This window comes from Meles meles, chromosome 6 (genome assembly GCF_922984935.1).
Source record: "Meles meles chromosome 6, mMelMel3.1 paternal haplotype, whole genome shotgun sequence".
Lineage (NCBI taxonomy): Eukaryota > Metazoa > Chordata > Mammalia > Carnivora > Mustelidae > Meles > Meles meles.
In genome coordinates, this window is record NC_060071.1 from 18290763 (window position 1) to 18309016 (window position 18254).

At 42.7% G+C, this 18254-nt stretch overlaps 1 protein-coding gene across 11 annotated transcripts in view; it reads left to right on the plus strand.

Moving 5' to 3' along the window:
* The window catches only part of MEF2A (myocyte enhancer factor 2A), a 174571-nt gene that overhangs the window by 151241 nt on the left and 5076 nt on the right, over nt 1–18254 (plus strand). For 7 of the 11 annotated variants that reach the window (XR_006818637.1, XM_046007648.1, XM_046007644.1 and 4 more), the window contains 4 exons: nt 1560–1747; nt 11061–11084; nt 14319–14445; nt 18056–18182. Coding sequence is in view for 10 of the 11 variants with exons in the window: in XM_046007648.1 (XP_045863604.1) it covers nt 1560–1747; nt 11061–11084; nt 14319–14445; nt 18056–18182 (466 nt within the window). In the remaining variant the exon portion in view is untranslated. The remainder of the gene's footprint in view (nt 1–1559; nt 1748–11060; nt 11085–14318; nt 14446–18055; nt 18183–18254) is intronic. The other 4 variants (XM_046007650.1, XM_046007649.1, XM_046007651.1 and 1 more) reach the window with 3 other exon arrangements.

Sequence of the window (18254 nt, forward strand, 5' to 3'; positions counted from 1 at the left end):
CTGGAATCCTGACAGTTTGAATGACAGCAGCGGGAAAGATGCAGGCCAGTTCCCCAGGGCCACGCCTCACCGCTCAGTTTTCTTTGTCCTTTGAAAATGTACTGGTTAGGATCCAGTAATGTTGATTAGATCACTTTGTCAAACGTCAATTTTTAGTTATTCATGTAAATAGTACAGCCAAGTAACATGTTTTCAAACTCTTTGTGATAAGCAGATATATTGAATCATCCATTTTCTTCAGCTGATTATTTTCAAGTACTTAATCCCTCTCTTTTAAATTTTAGAATTCTATAATCAGTTGCCCTATTCATTTGAATACTGCTCCTGAAAAATTGTTTTTTAATTTTTTAAAAAGATTTTATTTATTTGAGAGTAAGAGAGAGATCGCAAGCAGGGGGTAGGGGTAGAGAGAACAGGAAGCCCCATGCAGGTCTTGATCCTGGGACTCGGGGATCATGACCTGAGCTGAAGGCAGATCCTTCACTGACTAACTGAGCCACCCAGGTGCCCCCCAAAAGTGTTTTATAAACTACCAAACACTATATGGGTTGTAAATAGTTTTAAATAATATTTCTGCTCCATTCAAGAAACTTTCATAGATTTAAGATGTTCTGATAACCCAATACAAATGCTCTTAGAGTGAAACACCTGTAGCACATAATTGTCTTTTGTCATTAACTCATTGCAGTTCTTGGAGACGCATCATTGCACTTCTTGGCATGCTTTTTCCAGGGTGCAGTTCTCCTTTCTGTGTCAGCTTTTCCTCATTCTGGCTCTCTTCCGAGTCTCAAAATGGCTCGAGCATCAGATGCTTCCTCAGGTGTATTTGGAGGAATGCAGGAGCCTCCCTCACCATCATGTAAGAGCTGCTTTACTTAGGATCCGACTGGACGTTCCTGGGTCCCATCCGGTGGTGAGGGAGAAGGCCTGCACACGTTGGCTCGGACCTGTCGCTCCTTGGGGCTGGAGTGGAGTCCGCTCACCCCGACCACGTGGCTGCTACCCCCGAGGAGGACTAGAAGGACTGCAGCCTCTGTGAAAATAGGGATGGTCTTTCACATTGATCTCCTAGCTTAGCTGACGCCCAGAAGGGCTGCACATAGAGAACATCACCACTGTGTACCCACGTCCTCACTTCCTCTGAGAGAGCGCCTGCTCTTTTAGGAAATTTGAAAACCAGGAATAAGATGATTAAAGTCAGACAAACCACAAATACTTGACGAAGACCTTACTGGCAGCCAGCTTATCTGATCTCCATTACCTTGCTCCCCAGTAGGACATGCCCTGTTAGAAACGGATCTTGTGTTTTAAACATCTCTCAGTAGATCCAAGCAGTAAGACTGGAAACAAGTGGCATAAGTCTTAAGTTTTATGTGTGTTTCAAACTTGGGTTGATATTTTTGCTTTTTAAAATATTCAGAGATATACGTGGTCAGCTGCTAATGAGTTTTGTTACAAAATTTATTTGAAACTAGAACTAGGGAAAACTTGTTTCCTATTTCTACCAACGTGTTTTAACAACTCTTTTCATATTAATGAATGATATTTCCTTTTTCCAGGGAATGGATTCGTAAACTCAAGAGCTTCTCCAAATTTGATTGGAACTACTGGTGCAAATAGTTTAGGCAAAGTTATGCCTACAAAGTCTCCCCCTCCTCCAGGTGGTGGCAATCTTGGAATGAACAGTCGAAAACCAGATCTTCGAGTTGTCATCCCTCCTTCCAGCAAGGGCATGATGCCTCCACTGGTACGTTAAATTTTTCTTCAGCCTCATTCCTTAAAAATATAGCCAGTCCGTGTTTTTCTTCAGAATTTTCTGTACTTTTGAATCTAGACCCTTTCTGTTTGAAGTCAGCATTTGAAGACAGAGGTCTATTTTAAATACACAGAAATCTGATTACAGAAAAAGAGGATGTAAATATGCTTAGTGGTTATTTAAAATTAAAGCTAAATGAGGAGAGGTTGTTAGGCTTAATTTTAATTTTACCAGGCTGGGATCTTAGCTCAGAGATTCCATCACCAAATTCAAACCTGACTTAAATATTTCTTCTGTCTCTACTTTGCATACTTTCAGTAATCGATTACACATGCTTTTCTGTAGGAGAAACACTTTATTAGTTGTTAGAAAATTCCACATACCAAAGAGAACCACTGTAGAATAAGGGACAATGCATCAAAACATGAATGAGTTAGTCTTCAAGTAGTCTTTGTTTATTCCCTCTCAACTCACCTTCCCGGTGAGTACTATAGAGAATACAGGTCTCCCCACTCTAGCCCTTGGCGATGTCTTCATAGTTCCAGTGTCATATGCTTTTGAATCCTGTGTTTATGAAGAAGAGGAGAGTATGTTTATCTCCTTTCGCTTCTTACGGGGAAAAAAATCAGAATATGTATGCAAGTTTTGAAACCCTTGCTCGGACAGCATGGCTTGACTAACGTGCAGGGTGACATGCCAGGTGTTCTCTCTCCAGTGCAGCACTGTGTGTGTTTTTGCTAAGCAGAAGTTGATGCCATCAGGCTCTAGATAATGCACATACGTATAATGCTTTATCGATTCCCAAACATCTTCATGCGCACTGTCACATTTGATTGTCAACTATGCTGTAATCTTGGCTGGGTAGAGATGAGGAAACCGAGGGAGAAGTCCGTACTTGCCCAGGGTAATATAAAAGAGAGCCAGGACCAAAACCTTTTAAGTCAAGGAACAAACAAGTTTTCATTTGGAGATGATAGAAAGCTGGAAACTGTGTTGCTCCCAGCCTTACAAGGAAAACGAGTTGAACAAACAAGTTCACAGTTCTCCTTGAGTAGATCGTGGTGCTGAGATTTCATGGCCACCAAGTGGCCCAAACTTCAGGGAGAGACGGATACTGTAGGGAGAGGACATTCAAGCACTGATTTGTCTGGGTAGGACACAGGTAATGAGAGTTCAACTCAGATGCTTGGGGAATTGTTGGAGGCCAAGAGTTCACTGGCAGGACCGTGTAAACCCCTAGTGCCCTGATGTAGGGGAAGTCCAAGTTCTTTTGGAGGCTTGTTCTTCACGAACCCCACTGGGTGCTCACAGAAGAGATTGGGAACACCCTGAAGAAGTCTCCACTATGATGTATGGCTGAGAAAGGGGAAGAGCAGCCCCTGTAATAGAGACAAAATGTGCTGCCTGGACCCTTCTCCCCTTTCTGTCCTGTGGACCAGATGTGTTCATCTATGAGGAGATGAACGACAGAAAGTGTCACCCTCCGGGCATTGGCGACCTCCCATTGTATCTCAAGAAATGGAAAAGGAAAAACATCTGAAGCCACAGCGGAGGCGCAGGAACAATGCGAACGCCAGGAGCATGGCGGTTGCCCGAGAAACCCCAGCCTGGGGCGCAGCACCAAGAGGGGAAGGCTTCATTCTGAGAATGGAGCACACACTGGAGGAAAACCGACTTCTGGCAAACCAGCCCTCACTTCCTGCTGCAGGGATTCGGGGCCCATGGTGGCGGCACCGAGGTGAAGATTGCACCCGTGAAGCTCCAACTCAGCCCAATTCCTAATTAAATGAACTCAAACCAAACACTAAAGACCTATTGGTCTGTAGGTCAGCAAAGTTAACCCAAACTGCAAAACAAAGAGAAAGAAGGGTGAAAATAAAACAAAAAGCAGAACGATCTTCCAAGAGCTGTGGAATTCTATCAGGTGGTTTAACATATTCGTCATTGGAATTCCAAAAAGAGGGGAGAGAGAACAGAGCAGAAGAAATATTTGAAGAAATAATAACACCAAGTAGGACAAATACACACACATTTCAGATTGCTAAAAGCAAAGGACAACAAGGAGAAAATCTTAAAGGCAGCCAGAGGTAAGAGAAGGAAAAGAGAATATATACCATACTTCAGAAACTATGCAAGCTACAAAACCGCGGAGGAACCTGCAGTGCTGGAATTCAAAACAAGAAACCCTCAACCTAGAATTCTGCATCCAGCAAAGTTGTCTTTCAGAAATGAAAGAGAAATAAAAACTTTCAAACAAAAAAATCTGGGGAATTTATTGCTAGGAGATCTGTTCTGTAAGAAATGCTGAAGGAAGTCCTTCTGCAAAGGGACTGTGATGCCAGCAAAAACTTGATCTACACAGAGAAATATAGAACAATGGACATGAAATAAATGAAGATAAAACACAATTCATTTTCCCCTACATTTTGTAAACCTTTTATTTTAGATTACAAAGATAGTACAGAAAGTTCTCCTAATGTTTCATACCAGTTTCTCCGATTATTAACATCTTGCATTAGTATAGTACAATAGTACTGTAGTACTACATAGTACTAAAAGGTCAGTATTGATGCATTATTATTCACAGAACTTTTATATTCAGATTTCTTTAGTTTTTAAACCACATAGCTTGTGTTCTGGGACCCCATCCAGGACACCACATTACACTTAGTAGGCTATTTCCTCAGACTCCTCTTGGCTGTGATAGTTTCTAAGTCTTTCCTTGCTTTAATGATCTTGACAGTTTTGAGAAGTACTAGTAAGGTATTTTGTAGAATGTTCTTCCATTGGGACTTTTTTTCCTCACATTTTACTCATGATTAGACTAGGGTTACAGGTTTCAGGGAGGAAGGCCACAACTCAAGTGTGCCATTTTTATCACCCCATACAAAGGATACATAGTATCATTATGAGTAATTACTGTTGTTGTCAACCTTGGTCAGCTTGCTGATGCAGTGTTACATGGGTTTCTCTGCTGCAAAGTTACGCTTCTTCCTTTCCATACTGTCCTCTTTGGAAAGAAGTCCCTATGCAAGGTCCATACTTAAGGAGTGGGGAATTAGGGTCTACCTCCTTGAGGGCGGAATATCTACATAAATTATTTGGAGTTCTTCTGAACAGGTGATTTATCTGTTTGTTTTTATTTATTTAATGATTTACATTAATACAGACTTATGGATATTTATACTACTAAATTCTGTTAACATATAGTTCTACCAATACTGTTTCATTCTGTTCATATTCCAGCTTTAGCTGTCGAGGACTTTTCACTTGGTTCCAGTTCCTCTGAAAATACACCCTCATCCTTGTGGGGTTATTTTTCGGGGGGAGGGGATAATGAAGGTTACTTTAAAATTTTTCAGTTACGACGAAGTGTTCGAGGCTCATCTTGTATATTTCCTGCCCTAGTCCCAGAATCAGTCATTTCTCTAAGGAACCTTGGTTCCTTATTATTGGAGACTGGTATTAGAAGCCAGAATCCAGGCATCTTTCTCTTTTTAATTGTTCTAAAAGATCACTACTTTCTAAAGCAAAAATAGTGGGAATGAATTTTGTGCTTATAATACATGTAAAAATAAAGTGTAGGACAACAAAAGACAGGAAGCAAAGTGTAAACATACTGAAGTCCTTACTCTACACCTAATATGATATCTACTTGACAGTGAACTCTAGTTAACTAAAGATGTATGTTATAAAACCTAGTGTGGGGCACCTGGGTGGCTCAGTGGGTTAAAGCCTCTGCCTTCGGCTCAGGTCATGATCCCAGGGTCCTGGGATCGAGCCCTACATCGGGCTCTCTGCTCAGCAGGGAGTCTGCTTCCCCTCCTTTCTCTCTCTGTCTGCCTCTCTGCCTACTTGTGATCTCTGTCAAATACATAAATAAAATCTTTTTAAAAAAACCTAGTGCAACTACAGAAAACAATTTAAAAAGAGGTATAAAAAGTTAGTAGAGGAAATAAAATGGAATTATAAAAAAATGCTCGAATAGCCCAAGATATGGGAGAAAACAGAAAAATGCAACAAAGAACAGATGAGACAAATAAATACAGCTAGCAACATTGTAGATTTTAATCCAACCATACAAGTAATCACACTGAATTTAGTCGTAAATATCAGTTAAAAGACAAAGTGTCAGATTGTTTAAGAAAAGGAAGGTCATACTATACACAGTCTATAGAAACCCTACTTTAAATATAAAGGCATAGGTTAGCAGATAGAGAAAACATACTATGCAAACATTAACCACAAGAAGGCTAGTGTAGCAATATTAATTTCAGACATTGTGGGCTTCACAATAAGGAATATTCTCAAGAATAAAGAAGGACTTCACACAGTCCATTTTCCAAGAACTAAGTATCTTTAATGTATACACACCTAACAGCATGCCTTCAAACTTTGTAAGCCAAAAACTGATGGAACTAAAAGGTGAAATAGAAAAATCCACAACTGTTGCTGGAAACTTAAACATTCTTCTCTCAGTAATTGACAGAACAAGCAGGCAGAAAAATCTGTAAGGATCTAGACAACCTGAGCAATACTCGGCCAACCTCACCAGTACTCAAACTAACAGACGTTTATGGGACACTTCACAACAACAGAACATAACATTCTTCTTAAGGGCACTTGAAACATTCACCAAGATAGACCATTTCCTATGCCACAAAGTAAACCTCAACAAATATCAAAGAATTAAAATCATACAGATTATATTCTCATAATAATGAAATCATAACAGAAAGGAAAAATCCTTATATATTGAGAGATTAACACACTTTTAAATAATCCCTGGGTCAAAGAGGAAATCTTAGGAGAAATTATAAAATATATGTGTGTGTGTGTGTGTGTGTATGAGAGAGGGAAACTTACAGCATTTGATGTTTATATTAGAAAAGAGAAGGTACTAAATCCATAAACTTTTGTTAAAACTCATAAACTCAAGAAAGAAGAGCAAACTTAACCCAAAGCAATCAAAAGACAAAAAAAAAAGAGCAGAAATTAATGAAATTTAAAACAAAAACAATAGAGAAAAGCAATCAAACCAAAGCCTAGTTTTTTGATTGCTAAACTTCTGGCCAAGTTAAAAGAGAAGGCACAGGTTATCAATATCAAGAATGAAAGAGGTACTGGCAGAAAGGTGGGCGCCAGTGGACAAAACAGTGAGCCCAGAAAATAGACCTACACAAATATATTCTGTTGTATTTTAACAAAGGCAGTAAAGCAGTTGAGCCGAGAAAGGATAGCTGGTACAACTGACTCTCCACGAACAGTTCACCATCCATATGCAAAAATAAAACCTCAAAATACAACTCATACCTTATGCAAAAATTAACTAAAAACATATCATAGACTCAAGCATAAAATACAAAACTCTGAAACTTTTAGAAGAAAACTTTGGAAGAAACAATACACCAAAAACATGGTCCATAAAGAAAATTCTGATATATTGATGCTATCAAAATAGTTTCACTATCAGAAAGTTTTACTCTGTAAAAGTTCCTACCCAGAGAAGAAAAAGCCTACAGATGAGGAGAAACTGTTTGCGAATCACATACCTGGTAGAAGACCTGCTTCCATGATGATACAACTGTACATCTGTTAGGATGGCTAAGATTTTAAAAGTAAAAGAATCAGTGGAATTGTGATAGCATTATATGGGGACAGAGGGCAGCTACACTTGTGAGCACAGCATACTGTATGGGGAACTGCTGTGTTGTACACCTGAAAACATGTAACACCATGTGTCAGCTCTACTCGGGCACCTGGTTGGCTCAGTCGGTTAAGTGTCCAGCTCTTGATTTCAGCTCTTGATATCAGAGTTGAGAGTTCAAGGCCCGCTGAGGCCTACTTAAAAACAAAACAAAAACCTGGCATTCTAAAATGCCAAGTTCTGACAAGGATGCAGAGCAACAAGAACCCTCGTATGTTCATGCTTAGAATGCAAAGTCACACACCACCTGAGAAGACAGATCAGCAACATCTTACGAAGTTAAATATATACTTGTCATACAACCCAACAGTCCTCTCCTAGAGAATTTTTACACAAGTGAATTGGGAACTGTGCTTACAGAAATCTGTATTTTTCACAGTTGCCAAAAACTGAGAACAGCCTAGATGTCCTTCCAACAGAAGAATGGATGGATATACACACTGTGGTACATCCAGACAAAGGAATACTGCTCAGCAATAAAAAGGGACGAGCCGCTTATTCACAGCAGCATAGCTGATCTTAAATGAGTTTTGCTAAGTGAAAGAAGCTGGATCCAAAAGACTACATAGCATGTGATTCCATTTGTATTTCATTCTGCAAAATGCAAAACAGATCAGTGGTTGCCAGGGATGGAGAGAGGAATTGACTGCAAAGGGTATTTGAGGTGAATTTTTGAGGCAATGAACTATTCTGTGATCCTGTGTTGGTGGATGTACCTATGAGTCTATGCTTTTGTTAAAACTCATAAAACTGTACAAAGAGTGGTTTTACTATATGCAGCTAAAAATCAACCAGGATTCCAGGGGAACTGCAGATGGAATACAGACTGTGACACATGAATATGACTGTAGTACAAGTCTGCGACAGGATGATCTGGAAGGGGACGGGGAAGGAGCTCTCAGTAACTTCGGAAACGGTTTTAACTCTAGATAGAGAAAACAAAAAAATTAGGAAGTCATTGTACTCAAGATGGTACATTTGTTAGACAACACTCAAACAGTGAATACATTGTAGATAAAACCGGGTTTTTCATTGTTGGGGGGAAAAACTTACAAATAAGCAAGGTAGGTGGGGGTTGGGGAAGGAAGGCTACAGTGAACCCTGTGTTTCTGGGCTATTGTTGGAAGTTTCAGTATGAACTTACTTTCTTAACATTTGTAGATAGAGAAATATAAATGTATAAGCACGTGAATAGTACACCTCGTATATCTCCTAGTTCTCCCGACAGACCCTTCAGATAATGACACCTGAGAACTGAACACACCTAAACTCAGATCTTCATTTCTAAACATTCTCCAGTAAAAGGAATCAGGACTCCTTGGAGAAATGATTGATTATAGAGTGGGGGCAATGAAAATACAGGATGGGTCGGAGGTGCCAGAGGATAAGGAAGTACAGGTGAAATGTGTACAGGAACCAGCCTTTCCGAAGAGCTCCAGTGGCCCAAACTAGAACAATTTAAGCAACAAAATAAGTAACAATAGTATTGGATTAGTACCCAAGGAATAAAAAATACCAAGTCTGTTATTGATAAAAATGATCAAAGAAACAGCTCTCCCTTAGAGAAGAGTTCTAATGATTGCATGTAGAAAGAATGAGAGAAATAGCAAATCATCACTGTAATTACCACAATACAGAGGTCATGGCCAGGGGTCAACGGATGCTAAAACGAGTGAGCGAAAGTTTAAGGAGAAACAGGGTGTTTGCATAGCCTCAAAATGTCTCTCCCCAGATAACTGACAAAGGGAACATTAGTAATTTTGCAGTGGGGAATCCTGGAAGACCAGACTTTCACCAGCAGTCGAGTTTAACGTCACCGATGATGGAATGACATACCTTCTGATATGTGTGCTAAGAGGGTCACATCCCCTCTTTGGTACTCTTCCAAAACTCCGTGCTCTCTATCCAAGAAAATTTAAGACCCAAATTATGGGATGTTCCATAAGATACCCACCCAGTACTCTTCAGTTTTTAAGGTCATGAAAAATGAGGAAAGATGGAGGGAGCGGTCACAGACCAGAGGAGACTAAGGGTATGTGACCGGTAAGGGCATGTGGCATGCAGGATCCAGTCCTGGAGTAGAAAAAGGACATTGGTGAAAGACGTGAAATCCAGGTGAAGGCCTGTAGCCTTAGCTGTTGCTGCATTCCTCTATCAGTTTTGACGGTTGTCTCGTGTGTCTTTGAGAGGCAGACCCGGGTGGGGTGGTGCCGGGGTGTGTGCTGTGATCGTGCGCTCTCTTCGCAGCCGCTCTCCACGGGTAAAATTATTGCAGGATACCGAGTTAAAGACACACACAGGTGTAACAGGTAACCCCGAAAAGAAAAACACGTGGGCGTTCAGGGTAGTCATTTGGCTCACCTTTAGGAACAGGATGTGAAACACCTGGCCCTGTCTTTCAGAGAGACTACAGAAAGTTTCACTGAAGGCTCAGTAAACTGCGGAAGGTAAGGGCAGACCTGCTCGGAGGCCTTCAGCAGCTGGTCCGGGCTATCTCTGTCCGGTCTTTCTTTAGAGATCATGAAGCAGCTCTTAGAAGACTCAGAATTTGCCATATAAATTATTTTACACCCCTGGCCCGGCAGGTGCAAGTGGAAACCACACAGCACTTACCTGTGGTATTTCCACGCGGGTCCCGCGGTTGGAGGCCTGTGAAGATCTGTGTGACTCCGCCGCTGAAGGGCCTCTCGCCCACAGTTGAGACGGCAGTTGTAGGCCGGGTGGTTGTTTTTCAGAGTCGGCCACCGGCCTGCCTGTGTTACCGTTTGTCTTCAGGTTGGCTGGCTTTCGGATCCGGGTCTCCTCCACACTGACGCTTACAAAGACTTCCATAGACTGACAGAAAAGCTTGACTCCTTCCAGTAAAATTAGAAAACACTAGCTAGCAGATTATTTCTAGCCTGTTAGTATTTTCTAAATGCTCAGGAGAAGAGCAAGTATGTGTCCTTCATCTCTTTCCTGGACGTGATTTATCAGTTCCATTCTCGTCCAGTCTCATTAGCTTCATACAGGTTACTGTTTTTCCGCAGCGAAATCATACACACGACAGCTGTATTTGCATCTCAATCTGTGTGCTCCAAGACAGTTACGAACCACTGTTGGAGTTCTTCCTGTTTCCTAACACTGTGCTAGCTGCGGTGGGAAGTAAGAAAACAAAATAATTCCTGCCGCCAAAAGCACACGTCTAGAAGATAAATAATGGATGTGTGTGACCAGGTGGGCTAGGGATGCGAGGACGAAGTACTCTCACGGTTTCAAGTATAAACTGGTGTCATGATGAGGAACTCCATTTAAACACAGTCGCGGTAGCCCGGCGGTGTGCGGGTGAGGCCGACACAGGAGCGGACCAAGCCAGGGAGCGGGGGCAGCTTTATAGCCTGGCCTGCGGGGATCTGAAGAATCTTTCTTCTGAAATCAGCTGCTAGTGGAAATATGATAAATAATTTATATTTGTATTCATTGCATATATTTAATCATCTCTTTAGAGTTCCAAGCAACTGCTAGTGTCCGAATAACATGTTTTTCTAAAGAAATATTTTATTTTTGAGTATCAACAGTCTTAGTAACTCTCGTATCCCTCTCATGTGCTGAGTGCAGTCGGAGGAAGAGGAATTGGAGTTGGTGAGTGTGCGTTTCTGCTTGAAGGGAGTTGCAAAAGACCTGCAAAGTACTAATTCTCTTAAATGTTTATATCTAACCAGTGTTCCCTTTGTTACACAATTTTTCTTGCTGTTATTAAACACTATCCAAGCACTTTTAATAACGGAACCAATCTGGTACTACAGAGTCCATCCCGTTTTTCTGTTTATAGTTGTATATCTTGACCCATTTTGTTTGTCGGAGGGAACATTGGAACAGAGCCTTTAAAACAATAGCTGTCAATGATCACAAGACACTTGCTAAAGATTTTTTTTAAGGAAAGATATAAAATACCTTATATAGTTCCCCAAATTATTAACATATTTTTAGAAAATGACTTCACCCTCAAAGTTCCTCAGATTGTAACACATGGTCTTGTGTTATTTCTCTTTCTTTCAAAAAGATTACATCATTTTTGGTGAGGTCACTTTTTTCGGAGTTGGAATTATTTCATACTGCATGAGATGATCTGAACCATAAGGGGGGTTCCCTGTTTGCTAAAAGGAATGTCTGTAATTTAATATACACAAATTTACCTTTTTTCTATCAGGACATACTCTGTTGTTAAAAGTAGCTATTATCTTTTTTCTAAAATGATTTCTATTGGCTTCTCTTCTAGAAAATAAATTTGACTAAAAATAACTTTCATTTTATCTCTTCTTTGGGAACTAAAACCCAAAATTCACAGACATGATCATATAAATTCAGTCAGTTGCTAATTAGTGACTTTAAGGGAGAAAAACTTGAAAATGTTTAGTTTGTAGCATGGACAAGGGTTCAGATTGCATGAGAGCATGGGGGGAAGGCATCTGTTGGTTTTATTTATATTTTATTATTACATATATATGCATGCTGGTATGTTTTGCACATTTTGTGTCTTTTTAGATAAGGTTGTCTGTGCTCTGTCCTTAAAAGTAAGAGATTTAACTTCGTGATCACTCACAGTTTTAGATGTGGTTTTGTATTCAGTAAACTAAAATATACTAGTCTGCCATCAATTGTGGTGTTGGATTATATCATGTGCAGATTTAGACTTTCTTCTGGGGAAATACTTTACTTAGTGATACGGTAATAATTAGAAAATGGAAGTTTATAATTGAAGATAAAATGATTTGTCTTCGACTGTTTACCCTTAGGAAGTTAGTTGTCAAAGTGTTTCCTTTCAATTCTGTAGCAGTATGTTGCCCTCTGGTGGTCCCACAAGTCTCTTACTCAGAAAAATCAATGCCCTTGAGATTCGGAGCTTTGATGCATACCACCGATATATTGGCATTCACTATTATACACACACACACACACACCCCACCTCTTCTTGAGGTCATGCCTGGAGATTGCCATGGAGTTGAAGCCCTGGCATGGATAGAGTTAGGCCAAACTGGGTCATGCTGTGTTCTTTCGCCTACTGTCTGACTCTTTGAGTTTCCAGATTAAGTCCAAAGTAGATCTCTACCTCAATAATTCATTAAAATTATTAACTTAATGCTGAGATGAACGTGTATTCCCACTTACCATACATTCACTTCCACCCACTTAAAGTTCACTCCCCAGTTACAGAATCTCAAAGATAAATTTAAATCTTTGAAAACCACAAGGTGAAAAAAATTAAAAATGTTTGTAGTTAAGAAACAAAAACATAACCAAAACTATAAACAGTTCCTACTCTTTAAAACTTAAGCTGATTCAGACTCTAAAACTTAAATCAGTTTTTGAATGCAGAGCTTTGTGGTCAGAACCAAAATACAGCCCCAATGTTAGCATTTAGAAAGTTACTCAGATTGGTTTGACTCTCATGTATTACCCTGGGGGGCTCTGGCCTAAAGCGGGAAGAACAGGTGCCTCGGAGCCGCCACCGAAGACTCTTCTGGTGAGGGCCGGGCTGCCGAGATGCTTTGAGAAGCCTTGCTGTTCTAGACAACTTCGCTTCGCGGTCGCTCCAGGGGTCTTACCTGTGGCTCTGAAGTTACATAGAAATGTGGGCCAGAGGGTTTCTTGGGAGAGTCGTTTAAGGATACTGTCTTACATTTGGGTGGTACTCGAGTCACCAGAGCACTTCCTGCCCCTTAACTCACTAGAGCTTCCCAGTAGTGCCCAAGGCCAGCAGCACAAAGATCACTGTCTTCCCTACTGAGCAAATGGAGAGGTTCAGAAAAGTGAAATGATCCCCCCACCAAGCTTCGGAAGTTGGGAATTTGGGACAAAAACGTAGGTGATGTCTCTATACGTAAAAGCCCTGGACTAGTTGTGCTTTGGCCTTCTTGGGTGCTGACCCCATGGATCATGGAGTCTATTCTCTTTCTCTGATCCTGCTTTGGGAGCATTCCTGGAAGCCCCTGTCATGAGAAAGTGCTGTCACGCCCGAAACGCAGAGGAGTGGCCATCTCAGGCGGACTTGATTATTCAGTAGTTGGGTTTTTTCAGTTCACTCCCGGTACGGATAGGATACGGTGTAGATGGAGTCGGTCAGCGAGCATTTAGTGTCGCTCCATTCGCAGTCTCACGAGAAGCGCGCTAGTCACAAGCTCTCCACGCAAAGCCTCTCCTTTCAGAAGTGTCAGGAGCCCGTGCAGGGATGCGTATTGGAACCTGCTGCCAAGAAATAGGTCACTGGGGGGGGGGTGACAGTGGGAGAGGCTGAACATGATGGGGGGGCACGGGGGGGGTGTGGGTGTAGCAACTGTAGGAGCGCAGGGCAGGACAACTGGAAGCAAACTGTACTTCCGGAAGCCAGAACCCCACACCACACTAACATGGGAATGCCGCAGATGCAACTGGTTTCGAACCCTGAACTTACTTACACTCTCAGGATACAAAAGACTTTTGGCTCTCCTCAGGGCCCGAAAACCTAGATGTTTGATTGGGGGCAGCCGGGCGGTATTTTAGTGCCAGCAAGTCCTCATTTATGGTGACACATCAAAGCATTCTCACCTGTAGTGCAAGTTTCTGTTTTGAGGATATATCCTTGCCACCAACAAACACTATGAAAGACAAGGGAAAATGAATAATTAATGTAAAACTATGTCCCTTGAAATTAAATATTTAGTTGTTCCCATTAGCATTTTTAAGGTTTTTTTCATATCATCACATTATGCTTTAAGACATAATGACGTTCACATCATAAAACTGTGAAAAATGTCACTTTTAAATTGAATGTTATTTTTAAAATACTAAGGCTGAATATAAATACTCATAATGACCCTTTTTTCTGCTCTCTCACAGAATACCCAAAGGATAAGCAGTTCTCAAGCCACTCAGCCTCTAGCTACCCCAGTCGTGTCTGTGACCACCCCGAGCTTGCCTCCGCAGGGACTCGTGTACTCAGCCATGCCAACCGCCTACAACACTGGTAAGCCTGCTCTCTTGCCTTCTGTGGCTCTTACTTCTTTGTTTGGTGATCAACATGTGCTTTTGTGATTTTTTTTTACAAGCATATCGATTGAAATCAATTATCTCCAGTTCTTTAGAGTCACATTTGGGTATATTAAAAGACAAAGGTTAGCTTTGAAAAGCGTACAAGAAAATACATTGTGAAATGATTTCCCAGTGTCAGCTTTTACCTAGCCTGACAAAGAAACAGAGAGCTGTTCCAGAATCCCGGCCTGTGAGGGATTCTGGACCAGAGAGGATGAGAGCGCTGCTTGGCATTTTCTCTGGCGCTGTCTCACGACACGGTGTCCCAGTCCTCCAGGCTGGCAGGTATTGACCTGCTGTGGGGAGCACGGCCTCTGCCTGGACTCGGGACAACGGAAGGGGACACATGCATGGCTGCGTCAGGCGGCTGGGGCTTTCCTCTGTGTAACTACCTTTTTTAGTTTCTGTCCTTTGTGCCTCAGGAGCAAAACCAGGACGTTTCTTGTTTCTCCTCAGAGCCAGTTAGTCATTCCTCCCTTCTGAGAGGAGCTTCTCACTCATTTATGTTTATTTAGACATTTCATCTTGAAACACCCTATTGCAGGGGTCTGGAAGGCAAAGTCAGCACCGCTGAGTGAGCGAGAGGTGCCCTGGGCCACGCAATCTGTCCGCAGAGGCCCGGCACGGCAGGTTTCTTCCAGATCAGCCGTTCTGGGGAGAGGCAGAAGGCCAGCGGGTGTGGTTTCGCCTTCTCACCCGCTGAGCCAAACACCTAATGCTTCAAAGGAAGAAGGAAAGAAGGAAATAGTTAAGTGATACCTTGTCAGCTTTCAGACTGCAGTGCAGGGCATTCATCCTTTCAGGATTCTTATAAGCGGACTGTAATAAAAACCATCTAATTTTAGACTTCAGAGTAAATGCTTTAGCCCGGTGTTTTCACACAGCTGTCTGATGCTCCCTGTGGCCATTGATACATTTGCTTGTCACTTTAATGCCGTGTAGTTCATTTAAAACAGGATTTGAAAAGGTTTTGTTGAAAAAAGAAAACCTCTTAGGAGAACGTCCACTACCTTTTCTAACAATCAATATGAAAAAAATGTCCAAACCTATTAAGTGCAAATCTAGAGTAAAGCGAGAGAGAACACGTTCACAGAAATTCTGTGTCCTGGCAGTGATCGCCAGCTGTAGGCACACCTGTATGCCAGGGACAGAGCTTCTGTCCCAGGTTCGTGCCAGCTCGGGAGACAGGTCAGAGCTGAGGTCCTAAGTGGCTGAGGTTAGCAGTTTGTGCTCTGAGACCTGAGAACGTGAGGAAAGAGTGGGGGACGCACGATATGAAAGGTTCAGAGGAGCTCCAGTGGGGAAGGTGGGACTTGAACTGGTTTGGAGTGAGAGCAGTTTCTTGAGCTTTCAAGACAGGTTTCCCAGGATATGTCCATGTGCCACTGTGCATGCCTAAGAAATGCTGTTGAATTAGCAAGAACTTGTTTTTTAAAAATCCAGAAGGAATTATCAAAACATAAAAACAGAGTCCGATTCTCTCAAAACCATCAATCACTTGGTCTCGGTCTCATTCCTTCTTTTAACTGTGACTTAGTCTCTGTGCTCATTTTCGGAGCATGTGTGCAGCTTAATCTTAAAAAATATTATTTTTACTCTGTCTTGTTGCCCTTTTTAAACACGTCCATTTTCATCTTTCTGTAGTATGGCATTTGCCTTTCTGTACAGAGTCAAAGTCATGCCAAATGATCAGGAAAGGGATGAAGATACGAGCAACATTTCAAAAAGTACAAGTTTTTATGTGGAAGAACCCCGGTTGCTTTGTCATGCCCCTCATAAGGTCACTCCGCAGCCCTGCTCGTATTTCCACTCAGCACATGTCTGTTGAACACTCACTGTGTGGCAGCTATGGGGCTGGGCACACAGGAGTGTACGGTTCACAGCGGAACTTAGGACAGACAGCTCTAAGAATCAGGTACCACAGTCGTGTTAAGAACTAAGGAGAAGCCTCGCTAGAGGGGCACACGTGACTCAGCTGGGCGGAGCAGGGAGATTGTTCCAAGGAGAAGGGAGCACGGCGGCGTGCAAAGGCTAGCAGACAGGAGCGTGGCTGGAGGGATCCGGATGGTGCAGGGTGTGTAGGGTTGAAACTGTAGAGGTAAGTAACAATTTCTAGGCCATGTTGAAGATTTTGGATATTAAGAGCACAGGGAAGCCAGAAAGTCGTAGGCAGAGAGGTATCGTGAACCCATTTGTTACTTTAAGATCACTTTGGCTCGTGTTCATGGGGCAAGGCTGCATGCCAGGAGATCAGATGGAGGCTAGCACGGTGGCCCAGGTAGTTGATCCTGATGGCTTAGACAAGAGCTGGTGAAACACGCAGGTTTGAGAGACAACACAGAGAACTGACTGGCCTTAGTGGTTGGTGCTGGAAGTAGGAGAGAAGCATCAAGAACACTCACAGGTTTCTGGCATGACCGAGGTGAATATCAGTGCCGTTTATTAAGATAAGGAGCAGGTTTGGAGGAGAGGAGTCCAGTTCGGGTGTCAGATTTGAGGGGTTTGGAGAGACATCCAAATGAACATACCCAGTAGGTAGCTGGGAGGACCTAGAGGTAGAGAGCTGGGATCGCAGGGGGCACCAGCGTGCGTGCGGGACCCCTTCCCACCTTGGCGGGGAGTGGCTGAGGCGGTCGGAGAGCGTGGCGTGAGCAGAGTGTAGAGGCAGGCAGAATCCCAAGCAGCAGCTGTGTTCTTTCCACTCAGTCCCTTTTTTATGAATGTTAATTCACTAGGAAGATGGGCTTCCTTAAATACCTCCCCTGAGACAGGAAAAAACAGTTAAGAGTAGAAGGGTTTTTGCCACCTCTCTTTGAAAGTAAATGGGAAAAACAAGTGTTAATGAAGAACTGAAATAACTTGATGTGTGAACGATTCCTAATGTCCTGGGTCTTGGCCAGCGTGATTGTGACTGAGGCTTTCCGAGAAAATGAGCCGCATTCTCTGTTACACTCTTGTCACACGTAAGTTTTTTCATGAACTTGAAGCTGTGTTGCACGCAGTCAGGGATCTCTGACAGCCCGGGGCCGCGAACGACCGCTGCTCATCAGCTGTGTGCCGGCTTCCTTCGCTTGGCCGCCGAGCGTGGCCCTACACGAGAAGGGCTGCTCCGTCCTTCCTGCTCCCCTCGAACCTCAGGAAGAAAAGAGCTACTGATCTAGGCTCTGTCTGGTCTGTCGCTTCTTTTCCCAGGGGGTAGCAGTGGGCACATGTAAGGTGACCGCTGTGTACGTACGTCCCTTAGCAATGGCCCTGTCATTATTTCTATTTACAAGTCTGGGGAAGGGATCTCAACTTTTTGTGAGACAGGAGACTAAACATGTAGTACAGAGTTGAGACAGACTTTATCGAGATAATCCCAGACAAGCAAATGCAGCTAGGACCTCCCGAAAGAAAAGCTATTGTGGGTTTAGACCTGTGTGTTTTATGTTAGAAAGTACCTGGCTTCTCGCAGCCGGAGAACTTTCGGAGCTACACTGTGAAAACCGATTTCGCTTGGGCCTTGTCTATCACACACACGAGTGATACTTCTCTCCTTGTCCTAGATTACTCACTGACGAGCGCGGACCTGTCGGCCCTGCAGGGCTTCAACTCCCCGGGCATGCTGTCTCTGGGACAGGTGTCGGCCTGGCAGCAGCACCATTTAGGACAAGCCGCCCTCAGCTCTCTGGTGTGAGTAACTAGAAATTGTCCCCGAATCTCTCCTCCCAGCCGTTGCACTGTATTTTTCTATCAGTTACAGTC